The sequence below is a fragment of the Danio rerio genome, chromosome 24 (assembly GCF_052040795.2).
Source record: "Danio rerio strain M-AB ecotype USA chromosome 24, GRCz13ab, whole genome shotgun sequence".
Taxonomy (NCBI): Eukaryota; Metazoa; Chordata; class Actinopteri; order Cypriniformes; family Danionidae; genus Danio; species Danio rerio.
The window spans coordinates 40,227,784-40,241,829 of record NC_141044.1 but is presented as its reverse complement, the minus strand read 5'-3'; the positions used below and the strand labels follow the sequence as shown (position 1 = coordinate 40,241,829).

Genomic DNA, 14,046 nt, shown 5'->3' with positions numbered 1-14,046 from the left:
CACTAATTACATGAGAAAGATGTTAAAACATACTAGCATTTGTACAAACATGCAAGCAACATGCTAATGTGTGGAAAAATGTAGCAATGTCTTACAACATGCTTGAAAAATATGTTAGCAATATGTTGACAATGCTACAAACATACAATGTTGTTTTAGCATGTTGCTTTCAACTTGTTTTTACAATGGAGCAATGCAACCGAAAAGGTAGCAATACAATAAACATGGTATAAATATGTTAGCACGCGTCAAAACATAGTAGAAAGAAACATGAGAAATGTGTTAAAATAAGCTAACAAATGCTAGCAATGTGCTAAAACTTAACTAAAATTTTAATGTGTAAAACACAGTAGAAATTTGTGAGAAATGTGTTAAAACATACTAGTATTTGTACAAACATGCAAGCAACATGATAATGTTTGGACAAAATGTAGAATGTCTTACAACATGCTTGAAAATATTTTTAGCAAGGTGTTGGCAATGCTACAAACATGCAATGTTGTTTTAGCATGTTGCTTGTGACTTGTTTTTGCAATTTAGCAATGCCACAGAAAAGGTAGCAATACAATAAACAATGTATAAGCATGTTACTAATGTGTAAAAACATGATAGAAAGATGAGAAATGTGTTAAAATAAGCTAAAAAAATGCTAGCACTTTGCTAAAACATGATAAGTAAAATGCTAATGTGTAAAAACACAGTACAAACATGAGAAATGTGTTAAAAACAATAGCGTTTGTATACAAACATGCAAGCAACATGCTAATGTTTATAAAAAATTTAGCAATGTCTTACAACATGCTTGGAAAAATGTTTTTAACAATGTGTTGGCAATGCTACAAACATCCAATGTTGTTTTAGCATGTTGATTGCAACTTGTTTTTGCACTGTAGCAATGCAAGAGAAAAGGTAGCAATACAATAAACATGGCATAAGCATGCTAGCAATGTGTCAAAACACAGTAGAAATATGAGAAATGTGTTAAAATAAGCTAAAACATGCTAGCAATGTGCTAAAACTTGATAAGTAAAATGTTTGTGTAAAAACACAAAAACTTAAGAAACGTGTTAAAACATACTAGCTTTTGTACAAACACGCAAGAAACATGCTAATGTGTGGAAAAAAATGTAACAATGTCTTACAAAATACTTGAAATTTTTTTTAGCAATGTATTGGCAATGCTACACACATGCAATGTAGCATGTTGCTTGCAACTTGTTTTTGCAATGTAGCAATGCCACAGAAATTATAGCAACACGATAAACATGGTATAAGCTTGTTACCAATGTGTCAAAACATGGTAGAAATATAAGAAATGTGTTACAATATGTTAAAACATACTAGCAATGTGCTAAAACTTGATAAATAATTTTTTTTAGCAATGTGTTGGCAATGCTACAAACATGCAATGTTGTTTTAGCATGTTGATTGCAACTTGTTTTTGCACTGTAGCAATGCAAGAGAAAAGGTAGCAATACAATAAACATGGTATAAGCATGTTAGCAATGTGTCAAAACATGATAGAAACATGAGAAATGTGTTAAAATAAGCTAGGACATGCTAGCAATTTGCTAAAACTTGATAAGTAAAATGCTAATGTGTAAAAGCACACTAGAAACATGTTAGAAGCATATTAGCAATGCGTGGAGACATGTTTTATTGTGACTACTTAAAGCAATGGTGGGGTTTGTTCATATTTAACCCAATGTTTGGTTAAAATAAACTAGCATTTATTCATTCATTCATTTTTTTTCGGCTTAGTCCCTTTGATAATCTACAGTCCCCACAGCGGAATAAACCGCCAACTTATTCAGCATATGTTTTATACAATGGGTGCTCTTCCAGCTGCAACCCATCCCTGGGAAAGCTAGCATTTAAAATTGTATCAAAAACAACAGTGACTTGGGACAAAAACACCACACAATTAATCAAATACAAGATGCTGTGAAAATGGGATTTACATTTTTTAAAGGGCTTTACATTTACTTCCAGTTTTTTTTTTAATTATAAAATTGATGTGCTTTCTGTAAGCTGTTTAGACGTACAGTAATCTCGGATTGTGTTTTTATTCATTTAGCAATCTGAATTATATTTGACAGATTATTCAGTAATTAACTGAAAGCCAAAAATATAATTAAATATCTGCGTTCAACAAAGGCCATGAGGAAAACAAAACGAGAGAAAATATGAGGTGGTTTATAGAGAATAAAGGTGGCCTAGTTTTCCCGCTTCATTCATTTCGCCGTGTTAAATCATCTCGTTTCCCTGTCATCTTTCTTGGATTACAGATCACATCACAATGGCTTTGAGCTCCATTGAACTCTTATTCGCTCTGTTTTTTACCTTTTGACACTTGTTCTTGTTTTCACAGCCGGTTTAATGGCAGTTTCAGACCTGATGGCGGGACATCTGGACCCTGATGGGGCTGTTGATCTATGTGTGAGGAATTGGACTGGAAGAACTGTCTCTCTCCCACAATCCTCGGCGTTGTTTCTCCATATGGTTCCCGCAGGTAAGCTCAGGACTCCTGGGGAGTGTTTGACAGGCTGATTATAAGAAGGTGCTGTCATGTTGTCATGTTGAATGGAAAGTCTTTGGGTATTTCAGGATGTGTTTGGCGTGCGTATGCAAGCATCTGTTCGCTTATTTGTGAATGAGATGTTGACTCATTCTGGCACACAGGATGTTTGAATCATCGATGTGTAGCACATTACAGACGTCTGGAGTGATACATGAAACTAAATTGGCAACTGTGCTTGTTTTACATGCATGCAATGTTTGGGAGATCTCACCTGCTCCTTGTAAAACGTTAAATCAATTACAGGTATTTGGAGAAAAGGGTTATTTTGAGCATGTTTTCCAGAAAACTGTGTAATCTTGTGATAATTATCAACTTCACAGAGTAGAAATTTATAAATAAAAGTTCTGCAAGAATGGCAATAAAACTTTATTTTTATTTTTATAATTTTTAGAAAATAACAGAAAAAAAATTAAATGTTAAAAACGTACAACAACAGCAACAAAATACCACTCATGGTGCTCTGGGATAGTAATATTAAATATAATATGTATTAATATTGTTTCATAGAATGCCCTTTTAATATTTACTTTACAAATATTTCATTAAAAATAAAAGCTGAATTATAATATTCTGATTAAAAGCTAAGCTACTGTGAACTTTGATAAAAAGGTATAATAAAAATATATTAATATTAAATAATATTTGACATGTTTTATAATTCCAATCACTTCAACATTAAAATAGGAATGGGTAACCTTTTGCAAAATAAAAAATGTAAAACTCTAAATTGTTGATTTTTTTTAAAACAAAAGATGAAGGAAATCTTTTTTTCTTTTTTTTCTGTAATTTCCTACATCCTGTGGTTTAAAAAAATTCTACAGTTTAGAGTTTAACATTTATTTATTTTTTTATTTTACAGCATGTCCAGTGTAGTGGACCACAGGACCAATTTAGTTCGAAATGAGCACCAAACTCAGACAACAAAACTGTACAGGATATGGCTGTAAAGGGATATCAATCCAATATTCATTTAACATAAACTAAACAAAAGCCATTTTTCCTTTTGTATTGAAATTCCTGAAACAGTTTAGTCTGAAAGAGAGCCGAACTAAAAAAAAAAAAGAAAAAGTGATGTTAATCCAAAACAAATTTAACATAAAAGCGATTTAAAACTGATTGTCATTCTCTATTTAGCTATGTTTCCATCCAAAAATGCGAATAAACTTTATGTGCAAAACTGCATTATCGCATAAAAGACGCGTAAATAAAGCAGCCTTTCCATCCAACGAGTTAAAGCTAACAAAATCGTCACTTCCTGATTAACTGGCGCCAGATATCAACAGGAAAAACTGAATTTACCGCGGTAGGAGAACCTGCATTAATCTTTTCTTCATCTTATAAATGACTTGGGACTCGGAATGCAATCCTGACATGCAGTGAACATGCGGCAGCGTTTGAAGGTGTCAGACGCGGAGCACAGATGCTCTCGATTCTGGAGGTCATTAATAATATAATAGCAGTAATACTTCAATGGTAAGGTGTTTTAGAATAACCAAATCAACAGTTCAGATGTTACAGTGTGCTCAGCCTGATGATTTGTCCATTTACACACATTTTCATCATCACATAATCTCTTATAACAAAATCACATGATCTTTTTTAATGCGCATTCTGAAATTTAAGCGGTAAAAGTGTTTCCATCGTAGTGCGCATCTTTTCTTATTAAATAAAAAGTTTATCCTACTCCATACATTCCAAACAATATGACGCATTTCCCTTGCCTTGCTTTGCCATGTTTTTGACCCTCGCCTTGTTTGTTTTTTTACGTTGTATGCTTCCTGCCTTTTGACCTTCTGCCTGTTTAATGACTACAACGCTGGATTTCCTGTATACATCGGTTTGCCCCTTTGTTTATCATTGCTTGGCCGGCCATTCTCTGTTGATTAAACTTGCATTTGGATCTGTACTTTCTTGTCAGGGTCCCACTTCACTTTAAAGTGATTTTGTGATAATTATCACCTTAACGCCCCATTCACACGGGGCCTCAACACTTCCCATTCGCTTTAAATGGGTGACGTCGTGGATCCGTCAGCGCCATTTCAGAGGCTTTGCTCGCTGCTGAAGTTGGGACTAGCTCAACTTTTTAAGCGCAGACGGAAGCGTCAGCCAATTAGATCGCTGTATGCAAATACACCAGCAAGACAGTGGCCTATGGCTGACTGAATTTCATTGGCTGACGCTGCTATGATGATCACTTCAGCACCAACTTCAGACACGCCTTCAGTCAAGCGTTGACGTTGAAGCGTAAAAGAGTGAATGGGGCGTAAAAGAGTAGGAATTTAAATACAAATTTAGCAAGAATCTATTTTATTTTAATTTTTAGAAAATAACAGGAGAATAGGAAAAACTAAAATATTAAAAACATACAAAAAAACATAGTAACATGCTAAAAGATGCTAAAGTTGAAAACTAGCGATAGACCCACACCTGACATAGCCTTATTTCCTCTGCTCTACTTTTTTTTTTTTATTCCTCTCCCTCTCGGAAGTAAAATAGAGCAGAGTCTTCCCATGAGCCTTCTGGGCCAGACAGAAGATTTATTACTCGAGCTGGTATCTGAATGATGGATAGAGCAGTAAAAGCCTGGTTATTTTAGATGGCAGGATGCCCAGAAGAGAAACGGTAGAACAGGTGAAGTGGAGAAAAGGTGTTACGGCGCACTGGCTGCGTCCTGATAAATCCAGCCCGAGCTGCAGCATATATTATCAACTCATGGACTGAATAATTATTAATAGTCAGAAAAAGTCCCCTACATGTGTCCGTGTGATCCCAAAGCATCACAGTCATGTTTGACTCCTAGTTTCCACGGTAACGACAACCCATGCTGCACCTGACCTACATATGTTCTGTATGAACACAAACTGCCAAAGACCATCTGGTGACAAGACTGACTGTCACACACATACAAATACACAGACACACAAGATACAGCCTCACACTCTAAAAATAGACATGACAAAAATATTAAAATGAGATGTCTGTCCAGACATGTGCCAAATCTGGCAAAGAAGTACTGCTTTATAAGTTGTACACAAAGAGAACTGTTGTTAAGTAGTGTTAAAGTATAATCACACTGGGAAAAAGCATATTTCAATTATAGAGTCTCTTCATACAACAGCTTTTAACTCAGTCATTCATTTTCTTTTCGGCTTAGTCCCTTTATTAATCTGGGGTCGCCACAGCGGAATGAACCACCAACTTATCCAGCACATGTTTTACACAGCCCTTCCAGCCACAACACATCACTGGGAAACCCACACACACTCATTCACACACATACATACACTATGGACGATTTAGCCTACCCAATTCACCTGTACTGCATGTCTTTAGACTGTGGGGGAAACCGGAGGAAACCCACGCAAATGCAGGGAGAACATGCAAACTCCACACAGAAATGCCAACTGACCCAGCCGAGGGTCAAACCAGCAACCTTCTTGCTGTTAGGCGACAGCCCTATCTGCTGCACCACTGCGTCGCCCCATTTTGGGATGCTGTGTAATTTATTTATAAAATCGATAAAATCCTGCTATAATTGATCTCACACCAAGGCAGCACCATTATTTCTGCTGTTCTATAGGTGACACATTCTGGATTAACATTTTTATTAAGTATATGAATGTTTATTACCATCAGTATTCTGTGAATATATTTAAAATGTAACCTATGTTACATAGGTTCAGACCTAAAGTGGCGATGAGGTCACTTGAGGAATGAGGAAAAAGGTCTTACACTGCAAAAAATGCTTTTCTTACTTAGATTTTTTGTTTTATTTCTAGTCCAAATATCTACACATTCTTAAATCAAGAAGCATTTTCTACACAAGCAAAATATATTGTCTTGTTTTAAGACATAATATGCCAAAATGAAGTGAGTTTTTCCTTAAATCAAGCAAAATAATCTGCCAATGGGTTTAGCAAAATAATCTTGTTTTTCGATTTGTGATGTTATTATTTTGTTTACCCCATTGGCAGATTATTTTGCTTGATTTAAGGAAAAACTCACTTCATTTTGGCATATTATTTCTTAAAACAAGACTGTATGTTTTGCTTGTCTAAATAATGCTTCTTGATTTGAGAACTTTTAGATATTTGGACTAGAAACAAGACAACAGTTTTTGCAGTGTAAAAGGTATTGAATTTTACTCTCCTGTACGTTCCTGTTCATCCTATTCCTGTACATACTCTGAATTAGTATCCCTCTTGAATTATCAGCCCCCTGTATGTTTTTTCCCCAGTTTGTTTAACACTGAGAAGTTCTTTCAACACATTTTAAACATAATAGTTTTAATAACTCATCTCTAATAACTGATTTATTTTATCTTTGCCATGATGACAGTAAATAATATATGACTGGATGTTTTTCAAGACACTAGTATTCAGCTTAAAGTGACATTTAAAGGCTTAACTAGGTTAATTAGACAAGTTAAAAGTAATTAGGCAAATCAGTGCATAAGAGTGCTATGATCTGTAGGCAATCGAAAACAAATATTGCTTAAGGGGGCTAATAATTTTGACCTTAAAATAGTTTAAAAAAAAAAAACTTTTAAAAAACTTGTAAAACTGCTTTTATTCTAGCCGAAATAAAACAAATAAGACTTACTCTACAAAAAAATGTTATAGGAAATATTGTAAAAAATTCCTTGCTCTGTTAAAAATCATTTAAGAAATATTTGAAAAGAAATTAAGAGGAGGGTGAATAATTTTGACTTCAACTGTATAGACTATGACACTCAAATATTTCCAGGTAGCACAGGAGCATGTTTAATCCAGTGTGGCGTCAGTGCTGACTATAAAGTGACGTCAACATCTTCAGCATGTGTGCAGAAGAAGAGCACGCTGATGGGTTGGGGACTCTATAAACAGCCTGAATATCTGGGTTAACCCACTTTCAGGGGAAATTGCAAAAATTGTGTTTATGCATGTGCTTATACTGTGGGGTTCAGCTCTTTTCAAATCAGTTTGAGCTCTCGGGTAAATATTAGCATGAATGTGTTAGTATTTGGTGTGCAGTGCTCTATGATTTGAGACCACAAATATCTTCAGTGGTATCACTAACATCTGTGCAATTTGGAAACTAATGCATACAGCAGATTAAAGGGATAGTTCACCGCAAAAATAAACATTCTGTCTTCGTTTACTCATCTCTTCATTTGTCACAAATCAGTTTGAGTTTCTTTCTTCTGTTAAACACAAGCAAAGACATTTTGAAAGTGTTGGAAGCCAGTAACCATTGATTACAATAGTATTTGTTTTTCCTACCATGGGTGTCAATTAAGGCTGCACAATATATTGTTTCAGCTTCGATATCACAATGTGATCATTTGCAATAGTCACATTGCGAGTATATCCAATGTTGAGTCTGAATTATGATGATGTTTTTTGAGGCTTGTGACTGTTTAAAAAACAATTTGGTGGAAGAATTGTATCATTTGTAAATTTGAAAAATGAATAATGATTCATTTAATCGAATTGTTTTTAAAAACAAAGACTGTGCAGGATTATTTCACATTTGAAAATTTAATTCAATTTTCAATTCATCTTTATTCGTATAGGGCTTTTACAATGTACATTGTGTTAAAGCAGCTTCACATAAATGATCATAGCAAATTGAAACAGTGTAGTTCAGTATTTAGTGTTTAAGTTCAGCTCAGTTCAGTGTGGTTTATTAGTCACTATTGAGGGCTTAAAAACTGAGCAGCAAATCCATCAATGCGTTGCTCTACCCAAATTTACCAAACCATGCAAGCTAGTGGCGACAGCGGAGAGGGATAAAAAACTTCACCAATTGGCAGGAGAGAAGTAAAAAAAACCTTGAGAGAAACCAGACTGAGTTGGGCACGACCATTTTAATTTCTCCACTGGCCAAACGTCTTGTGCAGAGCTGCAGTCTCAGCGGCGGAGGCTGGAAGCTGGCCTCAGCGAAGACACGTCTGTCCCTGGAGCGTCACAGGAATCACCGCTCTCCACTCCTCCATGACCACCACAGCAGCTGCTCGGGATATGGCCTGGTCCAGGATATGGACATCTTGGGATGTCTATATCCAATATTCAGTTACTGTATACATAAATATATTTAGACTCCAAAACCAGTCTTAGAAAACTAGACATAGAAAACCAAAACACTGTTTATTTAATAAGCATATTTTTCTTTATTGAATTTATCTAGGCAAGTTTATTATATTTTATGTACTCCAGTACAGAATTTTCCCAGTCAAGCTAAAATTTTAGACTCTTTACAAACATTTATTCAACTCCTCTGCTGAAATTGTTTTCATATCGCAATATATATATATAAAAAAAAGATTGTGCAGCCCTAGTGTCAATGGTTACCGGTTTGTAACATTTGTCGAAATATCTTCTTTTGTGTTCACCAAAATAAAAAGACCTAATAGTGAGTATTTTAACTATTTTTGTTCGAAAGTTTGGGTATTTTTTAATATTTTAGTAAGATGTCTGCATTTGTTTTAATACAAATACAGTTAAATAGATTAAATAATACTTAAATGTAGAATTACCTTTTTTTCTAATTAAATATATTTGGAAAAAAAATTATGCTAAATGCATCATTTTCAATGTCATTATTCCAGTCATCAGTGTCACATACTCTCAATTAATTTAGTGTTCCCTGATGAAATAGTTTTATTATTATTTTACATGATAACAATTATTAGTTTTATAAGTTCATATTTATATATTATTTTTATATTTAATGTATAAGCGGAAATACTCACCAGCCACTTTATTAGGTACACCCGTCCAACTTCTTGTTAACTCAAATTTCTCTTCAACTCATTTAGGCACAAAGACATTGTCAAGACGATCTGCTGCAGTTCAAACGAGCATCAGAATGAGGAAGAAAGGAGATTTAAGTGACTTTTAACATGGCCTGGTTTTTGGTGCCAGACAGGCTGATCTGAGTATTACAGAAACTGCTGATCTACTGGGATTTTCACGCACAACCATCTCTAGGGTTTACAGAGAATAGTCTGAAAAAGAGGAAATATCCAGTGAGCGGCAGTTCTGTGGGCGCAAATGCCTTGTTGATGCCAGAGGTCAGAGGAGAATTGCCAGACTGGTTCCAGCTGATAGAAAGGCAACAGTAACTCAAATAAGCACTCGTTACAACCGAGTAGAGCATCACTGAACGCACAACACATCCAACCTCGAGGCAGATGGGCTACAGCAGCAGAAGACCACACCGGGTGCCACTCCTGTCAGCTAAGAACAGGAAACTGAGGATACAATTCACACAGGCTGACCAAAACTGGACAATAGAAGATTGGAGAAGCGTTGCCTGATCTGATGAGTCTTGATTTCTGTTGCGACATTTGGAAGTTAGGGTCAGAATTTAGCGTCAACAACTTGAAACCATGGATCCATCCTTACTTGTATCAACAGTTTAGGCTGGTGGTGGTGATGTAATGGTGTGGGGGATATTTTCTTGGCACACTTTGGGTCCATTAGTACCAATTGAGCATTGTGTCAACGCCACAGCCTACCTGAGTATTGTTGCTAACCATGTCCATCCCTCTATGACCATCTTCTGATGGCCACTTCCAGCAGGATAACGCATAATGTTAGCATAATGAGCACCTTTGGGATGTGGTGGAACGGAAGATTTGCATCATGGATGTGCAGCCGACAAATCTGCAGCAACTGTGTGATGCTATCATGTCAATATGGAGCAAAATCTCTGAGGAATATTTCCAGTATCTTGTTGAATCTCTGCCACGAAGGATGAAGGCAGTTCCGAAGTTCCAACCTGGTACTAGTAAGGTGTACCTAATAATGTGGCCAGTGAGTGTATTTATTAGTTTTATATCTCTATATTTATTAGTTTATGTTTATATTTATTAGTTTTATGTTTTTTATATGACTCCAGTTTAATTGAATCCCACATTTCTTAGACAGCTTCTGATTTTACCCATTAAAGCCCACAGGAAGCTTCACCCTCGAATAACACAATTTTCCCCTTTTTTTTTTTAACAATTTTTTTCCCCTTCACCTGGATATATTTGTAAAACACAGATAGGGAGCCATTTAAATGGTCTGAAATGTTCTATTGCGAGAGTTTCCCGATAAAGCAAACAGCCTTTGATGACAGTGCGCAATTTCAGATTAATGAAATGGATTTTCTGAAACACGACAAGTCTTATGTGTGAGGAAGCAGAACAAATGCGCTCACCGTCTCCCTCTCTCTCTCTCTCTCTCGCATCCCTCAGGGTCTCACTAACTATAGCCATGCCTCACTTTCTTAAAGGATGCAGAATAACAATGCTGGAGCGAGAGTGAGGGAGAGATAAGAGGAAATGGGGGGAAAGGGAGACAGAAACACTCACTGTGGCACTGCAGCTCCGTCAACCTTTATCACAGGCACAGTTCAGACTCTGGACTCTGTGTTGCTGTATGGTTGCTTTGAATTTATGTTTGGTTTTCACTGTGTTTCTATGCAGTTTATGGTACTGTTCTTCCTTTTTTCATAAAGTCTGTTGCTTTATGGTTTCTAAGGTGTTCTGGGCTTTTTCTTAGCCCTTTCTTATCTTAAATAATATTCTGATCCCTACATGCGTCTCGATTCCTATCTTCAATGTCAGTGGTATCTCTCCTATTTTTTTTTATCATCAGCCTGCTGAAAATTGCAAGTCTGATAACTGATAGAACATCGTCATCCTTTTCATCGCCATGCCTGATGATTTGAGCTAGTGTATGAGCAATAATAGTCAAAAAATTGAACTATAAATATAAAAGTATTTCTCTGCTGAGTGTGTGTGTGTGTGTGTGTGTGTGTTGTTTATGAATGTCAGGTGGGTTTTGAATACAGTCATTCATTTTCTTTTCGGCTTAGTTCCTTTATCAATCAGGGGTCACCACAGTGGCATGAACCGCCAACTTTTCCAGCATATGTTTTGCGCAGCAGATGCCCTTCCAGCCACAACACAAAACTGGAAAACCCCCAAACACACTCTTTCACACACATACACTACAGCCAATTTAGCTTATTCAATTCCCTTTATAGCGCATGTGTTCGGACTGTGGGGGAAACCGGAGCACCCGAAGAAAACCCTCGCCAACACGGAGAGAACATGCAAACTCCACACAGAAATGCTAACTGACCCTGCCAGGGCCCAAACCGGTGACCTTCTTGCTGTGAGGTGATCATGCTACCCACTGCGCCACCGTGACGCCCTGGTTTTGATTTGTGAAATGTGAAGCTTCATTGATGTTCACTGTGGCAGCAACGGTAAACAGTATACACACACACATGTCTGCAAGGGAATGAGAAAGAATGGATATGGGAAAGTGAGATTATTATTAAATAGATCTGTGAACCAAAAGTGGAAGTTGTCTGCAGTGGTTGCCATGGAAACGCCTCAGACTCACTCCCTGTTTGTGTGTGTTTGTCGCCTGCAATTGTGCCCAGACTAAAATGTGAACTATTAAATGACGCCTGCTTCCATTATGTAAAATCCAATCTATTACATATCATAACCTTCAAAAGTTGCTATTAGCATTCATAACAACTATCAGGCCCAATCCCAATTCTACCTTACCCCTGCAATTAAGTGCACACAGGATGTAATATTATCTGATAATAGTAAGAAATAATTCTTAAAGGCAACTGACCGTGTAAAGCCACATAAAACACAACACAAAAGTACAATGTACAGTTGAAGTCAGAATTATTAGCCCCCCCTGTATTATTAGCGCCCCTGTTTATTTTTTCCCCAATTTCTGTTTAATGGAGGAAAGATTGTTTCAGCACATTTCTAAGCATAATAGTTTTAATAACCTGTTTCTAATAACTGATTTATTTTATCTTTGCCATGATGACAGTAAGTAATATTTTACTTAATATGTTTCAAGACACTTCTATACAGCTTAAAGTGACATTTAAAGGCTTAACTAGGTTAATTAGGTTAACTAGGCAGGTTAGGGTAATTAGGCAAGTTATTGTATAACGATGGTTTGTTCTGTAGACTATCAAAAAAAAATAGCTTAAAGAGGCTAATAATTTTGTCCCAAAAATGGCTTTAAAAAAAATTTAAAACTGCTTTTATTCTTGCTGAAATAAAACAAATAAGACTTTCTCCAGAAGAAAAAATATTATCAGACATACTGTGAACATTTCCTTGCTCTGTTAAACATCATTTGGGAAATATTTAAAAAAGGAAAAAAAAATCAAAAGGGGGCTAATAATTCTGACTTCAACTGTATATGCAGAGTTCAGCGGCTAATCAGCCGGAATCAGCTGAGGTGGCGAGACGGCGACCAGCGAGATCTAGCTGTTACTCAAGTGGCCACGCCCTTAATTATGCAGGCTTAATATAACTTAATATGAAGGAAACGGATGAGTTCTAAAAAATTCACCCCCTCACAGTTGTCATAAAGGGTAATGTTTGATATATACACCAAAATCGTTCTTTGTACCAGGCTGTAAACACCTTTTGTGGTAAAGTTGGCCATTTTAACAGCAGGGTCAATAGAAATCTGCTGTATTATAGAGTCAGGTCTAGTGGAATTTCAATGAATTGCAGTTTCAGTTACTTCCGTATTAGCTTCACAAGGGAGAGCGGGAGGTTGCCGCTTGAGTGGAACACTTTCTCAGTATTATTGTCTGTATCAATTAAACCAAATATCACATTTTCCCCCAAAAAGAAAAAAATTAAATAAATAAACTCAATCACAAATTAGCAAAAGTTACCCCAAACTATTCTTGTGTAGGTACAGTACCAAAATAAATGTACAGTTGTTTCACTTTGTAAATGACAAAAAGCGCACATTGTGTCAATTTCCGATTTAAATCTTTTTAAATAGCTACTCACTGGGTAGAATCTGTGGATTACTTTAAAGCAGGGGTTCTCAACTGGTTTGGCCATTTACATGGTCATCAAGCCGCGACCCAAATTTTTAGGAACTATAATACAATTTTAGGAATTATACTTAATTTGTATTTGTTAACATAAACAAGTAGTGACAGATACACCATAAGAAATTCACAAAGACTTGCAAATAAACACAATTTTATTGCTGTCATTTAACAAAATATATTAAATTAAAAGAAATATTACAAAGTAAAAATGACAAATACTGTTAATAATAAACTGGTGATAAAACATGTTATCTGGTTTCTAAATGTTGTTTTAATTTAGAGGGTTTCATGCTCTCTTATGAGAGCACCTCACTACATATGTGACTGAGGCTTTAAGTCTTCTTTGTCATCAAAAAATAAAAAAAAAAATTAAAAAAAAAATATATATATCCATACTTTACATATTTAGGTCGTACCTGGTATGCTTTATTTAGGTCGTACCTGCGCTTTACTGCGACATATTAGTTGCAATAATTAAATGAAATTTCACATGTCAAACGGTAGGGTTGTCGCGCACGCATTTCAAAATAACAGTCTGGTATAAGCAAAATAAGTAAAAAATGTAACTTTTGTTGTTTTTTTGACCACACACT

General features: G+C 35.8%; 1 protein-coding gene across 11 annotated transcripts in view; it reads left to right on the top strand.

Annotated features, from left to right (window-relative positions):
* Positions 1 to 14,046, top strand: part of LOC147831141 (uncharacterized) — a 35,397-nt gene that overhangs the window by 3,309 nt on the left and 18,042 nt on the right. For 6 of the 11 annotated variants that reach the window (XR_015525343.1, XR_015525344.1, XR_015525348.1 and 3 more), the window contains one exon: positions 2,372 to 2,512. Coding sequence is in view for 2 of the 11 variants with exons in the window: in XM_087310189.1 (XP_087166315.1) it covers positions 2,372 to 2,512 (141 nt within the window). In the remaining 9 variants the exon portion in view is untranslated. Of the gene's footprint in view, positions 1 to 2,371; positions 2,513 to 9,380; positions 11,147 to 14,046 lie in introns of those variants that run through there. The other 5 variants (XR_015525346.1, XR_015525347.1, XR_015525349.1 and 2 more) reach the window with 1 other exon arrangement.